This window comes from Nicotiana tomentosiformis, chromosome 5, assembly GCF_000390325.3.
Source record: "Nicotiana tomentosiformis chromosome 5, ASM39032v3, whole genome shotgun sequence".
Lineage (NCBI taxonomy): Eukaryota > Viridiplantae > Streptophyta > Magnoliopsida > Solanales > Solanaceae > Nicotiana > Nicotiana tomentosiformis.
Genome location: NC_090816.1, coordinates 28,880,250 through 28,885,621, shown reverse-complemented (window position 1 = coordinate 28,885,621; position 5,372 = coordinate 28,880,250). Strand labels below are relative to the sequence as shown.

Here is a 5,372-nt window from a genome sequence, read left to right as displayed (position 1 = left end):
TCACAATCAGGCCCTCGGCCGATATCAAACATGCTGTGGCGTGCAGCCCGATCCCATAAATATGCAACATGCTGTGGCGTGCAGCCCGATCCCATAAAAATCCTCACAAATTAGGCCCTAGGCCTCACTCAGTCATAAACCTCTCAAGCCATTCAGGCATTTCAGTAAAACAGGGCATTCGGCCCAAAACATTTATATGCATCAAAATAGAGTCATAAAACTGAGTTATGATATGCAATAAAATGAATATGACTGAATATGAATTTTCAATTTAAAACAAATAATTCACAACAATATGACCTCTGTGGGTCCCAATAATACTGGCACATAGCCTCAATCATGATTTTTAATATGCTTTTCAGCTTAATTTCTCTAACTCATAAAACGCATCGAAAATGCCACGATCAATTACTACAAAATTCCACAGAAATAATTATGTCACAATTTCTATTGTGCACGCCCATACGCCCATCACCTAGCATGTGCGTCACCTCCCAACAATTCACAAAATATATATATTCAGGGTTCATACCCTCAACTCCAAGATTAGAAGAGTTACTTACCTCGAACAAGCCAAATTCAATGTCGAGCACGCTAAGCAATGCTCCAGAAATTCTATTTTGCGCGTATCAACTTCCAAATGGCTCGAATCTAGTCACAATAATTTGACTCAGTCCACACAATTTATAAGAATTGATTCCATATCAAAACGCTAATATTTTCCATAAAATCCGAAATTGTGCCCCAAAAATCACCCGTGGGGTCCATGTCTCGAAATCCGACGAAACTCACAAAATACGACAACCCATCCAATTACAAGTTCAACCATACTAATTTCACTCAAATCCGACTCCAAATCAATATTCAAACTTGAAAAATTCGTTTTGTGACATTATAGAAATTTCCTTCTCTTTCTCTTGATGATTCAATAATCTTACACCAAGAATGAAGATAAATTCATGGAATATAATCACAAGGGAGTTAAGAACACTTACCCCAAGTTGTGTGGAAAATTTTCTCTCCAAAATCGCTCAAACTGTGCTCCAAAATCCGAAAAATGAGAAATATTCTCGGAACCCTCGTTTTTAACACTGCCCTGGCATTTCCACACCTGTGGTGCCTGGGCTCGCACCTGCGCATCCGCATTTGCGGACAAAAATGCGCGCCTGCAAAAACAGCCAGCCTTCCAAAACCTCACATCTGCGGCCCTTTTCTCGCATCTGCGGGCTCGCAGATGCGCATTCCCCTTCGCACATGCGGTCGCCTCACGCCAGCCCCAGTCCGCATCTGCGCCAACACCTTCGCACCTGCGGCCTCGCAGATGCGGCAAATTCCTCGCACCTGCGAGCACTGCTCAGTTCCACACTTGGCCTCTTTTGCGGCTTATTTCATGTACATGCGGCTTCGCACCTGCGATCAAAATCTTCACAGGTGCGATCACACCAGTAGGCAGCAGTTACAGCATTTTCTTAAGTCCAAATTTGATCCGTTAACCGTCCGAAACTCACCCGAGTCCCTCGGGACCCCGTCCGAACATACCAACAAGTCCTATAACATAACACGGACCTACTCGAGGCCTCAAATCACATCTAACAACATCGAAACGACGAATTACACCTCAATTCCAAATCATTGAACTTTGAAACTTCAAATTCTATAACTTGCGCCGAAACACATCAAATCACGTCCGATTGACCTCAAAATTTGCACACAAGTCACATTTCACATTACGGACCTATTTCAATTTCCAGAATCAAATTCTGACCCCGATATCAAAAAGTCAACCCCTCGATCAAATTTCCCAAAAATTTAACTTTCGGCAATTCAAGCCAAATTCCACTACGGATCTCCAAATAAATCTTTGAACACGCTCGTAAGTCCAAAATCACCATACAGAGCTATTGGAATCATAAAAATTCGAATCCGAGGTCGTTTACACATAAGTCTGCATTCGGTCACTATTTTAACTTAAGCTTTAAACCTTGGAACTAAGTGTTCCAATTCCTTCCAAAACCTCACTGGACCCGAACCAATTATCCCGACAATTCATACAACAACTGTAAAGTACAATTTGAGAAGTAAAGAGGAAAGCGGGGTTGTAATACTCAAAACGACCGGTCGGGTCGTTACACAAGCCCTCTATTATTATCAAAGCTAAAGGAAGGTGAAAAATTGTTAACCTACTTAGCAGTCTCAAAAGTAGCGGTAAGCGCCGTTTGAGTCCGTGAAGACAAAGGTATGAAATATCCCATTTATTATGTTAGTAGAATTATAATGGGAGCAAAAACTCGCTACCCTCATTTGGAGAAGATGGCCTTAGCTCTCGTAGTCGCCGCTCAGAAGTTGAGGCCTTACTTGCAATGTCACCCGATAGCTGTGGTAACCACCTTTCCCGTGCAGAATATCCTTCATAAACCCGAAATCTCAGGAAGGTTGGCCAAATGGGCAGTCGAAATGAGTGAATTCGACATAGAGTATAAACCTAGGACTGCAATTAAGTCACAAATTTTGGCCGACTTTGTGGCCGATTTCAGTCAGGGGTTGCTGCCTCTGGCAACCAAAGAAGCTGTTATGGTGTCAGAATCGACATCGAGAGTTTGGACCTTATTTACAGATGAAGCTTCCAACGTAAATGGGTCCGGGCTTGGCATAGTATTAACCACACCTTCGGGAGAAACCCTAAGGCAGGCCATAAGAACGATCCCCTTGACTAACAATAAAGCGGAGTATGAAGCTTTGATTGCAAGACTCGAATTGGCCCAGGGACTAGAATCCAAGGTCATAAAATTCAAGTGCGACTCCCAGCTGGTGGTAAATAAGGTCTACGGGATCTTCGAAACCAAAGAGGAGCGCATGTAACAATACGTAGTGAAGGTTCAAGCTCTGCTTGCTCGATTCTAGGAGTGGTCAATTACGCATATCCCAAGGGAAGAAAATGCAGAAGAGGATGCACTAGCTAACCTCGGTTCATCCACGAAAATGAAGGGATCAGATTTCGGGGCGGTAGTGCAAATCACTTACTCGGTTCTAGACATAGATAGCTACTTTGAGGTGAATACGACTAATTTGGTCTGGGACAAGAGGAATGAGTTCATTGATTATCTTGAACACGGAAAGTTGCCCGAAGAATCTAAGGCATCCCGGGTGCTACGTGATAAAGCAGCGCGATATAGCTTCAAAGGAGGCCAACTGTACATGAAATCTTTCCAAGACCCGCTGGCCCGATGCTTGGCAGCCTCCAAAGCTAATTACATTATGCGAGAAGTCAACGAAGGGATATGTGGAAATCATTCGGGTTCAGACTTCTTATTACTAAAACTGGTAAGGGCATGATACTATTGGCCCCAAATGGAACAAGACGCCACAACTTTCTTGCAAGAATGCGATAAGTGTCAACGCCACGCACCACTGGTACATCAACCCGTGGGATCATTACACTTGGTTATGTCTCCATGCCCGTTCATGAAGTGGGGGATGGATATCGTCGGACCACTGCCGCCGTCCCCTGGTAAGGTAAAATTTGTTTTGATTTTAACTGACTATTTTTCTAAGTAGGTTGAAGCAGGTCCTTATCATAAGATCAACAAACGCGAGATGGTGGATTTCTTGTTGGAGAAAATAATTTGCAGATTTGGAATACCAAAAGAGATAGCATGCGATAACGGGCCATAGTTTATAGGCACAAAGATCACAAAGTTCCTTGAAGATTTGAAAATCAAAAGAATCACATCTTTGCCCTATCATTCGAGCGCAAATGGCCAAGAGGAATCAACGAACAAAATGATTATACAAAATCTCAAAAAGAGATTGGAAGCAGCTAAAGGTAGATGTCTTGAGGAACTACCTGGAGTACTATGGGCGTACCAAACGATGGCCAAATCGAGCATAGGAGAAACTCCTTTCTCCCTTGTGTACGGAGCAGAAGCTTTAATCCTGGTTGAAGTAGGGGAGCCCACCTTGAGATATTTCCAAGCAAATGAAGAGACAAACAACGAAGTAATGTTAATCAACTTGGAGCTACTCGATGAGCACATGGACTTGGCGCACATAAGAACGGCAGCCCAAAAGCAAAGAATAGAAAGATATTATAATCGAAGAGCCAACCTCCGTTATTTCAAAGTGGGAAACTTGGCTCTAAGGAAAGTAACTCAAAACACCCGGGAACTCAACGCAGGGAAGGTAGGTCCAACCTGGGAAAGCCCCTACTTGGTTTCAGCTGTCACCGGGAAAGGTTCATATGAGTTGGAGAATCAGGAAGGAGAAAAGTTGCCAAGCAACTGGAACGTGGCACACCTCAAGAGATATTATTACTGATGAACATCACATATACTGAAATTATGTGCTGCACTCTTTTTCCCTTCATCCAGGTTTTGTCCTAATTGGGTTTTTCTGGCAAGGTTTTTAACGAGGCAGCAACATAAAGAATACTACGAAGAAAGTTTCAACAGTAGCAATAAGATCTTTAATAGCAAAGCACACAAGCGAAGAACCACTATGGAGCGGTTAGATAATCTCTGGCTCGATAGCAAAATTTCCACCGGGAAATTAAGTTTGCTATCAAGCAAAGGTTACCCGACCATTCACAAATACAAACCACTAAAGGATTGTTAAATAGTCGTTGACTCGATATCATAAATTCCTAAGGGGAAGTGAAGTTTGTTATCGAACTACAGATTATCTAGCAATTCAATAATGGAGTCCTCGAAGGTGCAAAACTTTCAGTGTTCCAATTTACGTTCTTCGCATTCAAACACTGGGGGAATGATATGAGGATACGGTAACAATGACTGCCACGTTGACCGAAATACGAAAATCAGAAACACAATTGTATCATCAGGACCGGGGACTGCGCAACCACCCCCGTAGAGACAAGTTGTATAAGTTAGCCACAAGAAATGACAATTTCTTTTTAGCATAACGAATGCTTATGTATTTTTTGAAAATGGAAGGAATAAAGTAAAGTTATTTTATTTCTATCTTGTTTCTTGTCTGAACGATGAATTGATTTTGTTATTTGAAAGTTAAACAAGTACTTCAAATGCTAGTGTCGTAATGAATATGAGACGTCCTCTTCAAGAGAATCGTAAACATAAGAGGGCCCTCTCTTATAAAAATACTCATGATAAAAGGCTGATTTTGGAAGAAATTGTGCCAGAAATCCAAATGCTTTTGGGGGAAAATACACCCAAGGCCTTATATAATCAGACGCAAATAGTAAAATTTTCTACTATTTGCGCAAAACACTTAAGCAAGAAAGAATGCAAAGGTTAAAAATTGCATAAATGTTCAGACAAAAGAACACAGAAAGAATCATGCAATACTTGAGCAAAAAATATTTTTATTCACAATAAATGTGCCAAAATGGTACAGGT

The 5,372-nt window shown here is 41.8% G+C and overlaps 1 protein-coding gene across 1 annotated transcript; it reads left to right on the top strand.

The window, feature by feature from the left end:
- The first annotated feature begins 3,780 nt into the window (after positions 1 to 3,780).
- Positions 3,781 to 4,314, top strand: LOC138892086 (uncharacterized). Its single transcript, XM_070175780.1, has one exon. It carries the CDS (start codon positions 3,781 to 3,783, stop codon positions 4,312 to 4,314), a length of 534 nt encoding a protein of 177 aa, XP_070031881.1.
- The last annotated feature ends 1,058 nt before the right edge of the window (positions 4,315 to 5,372 follow it).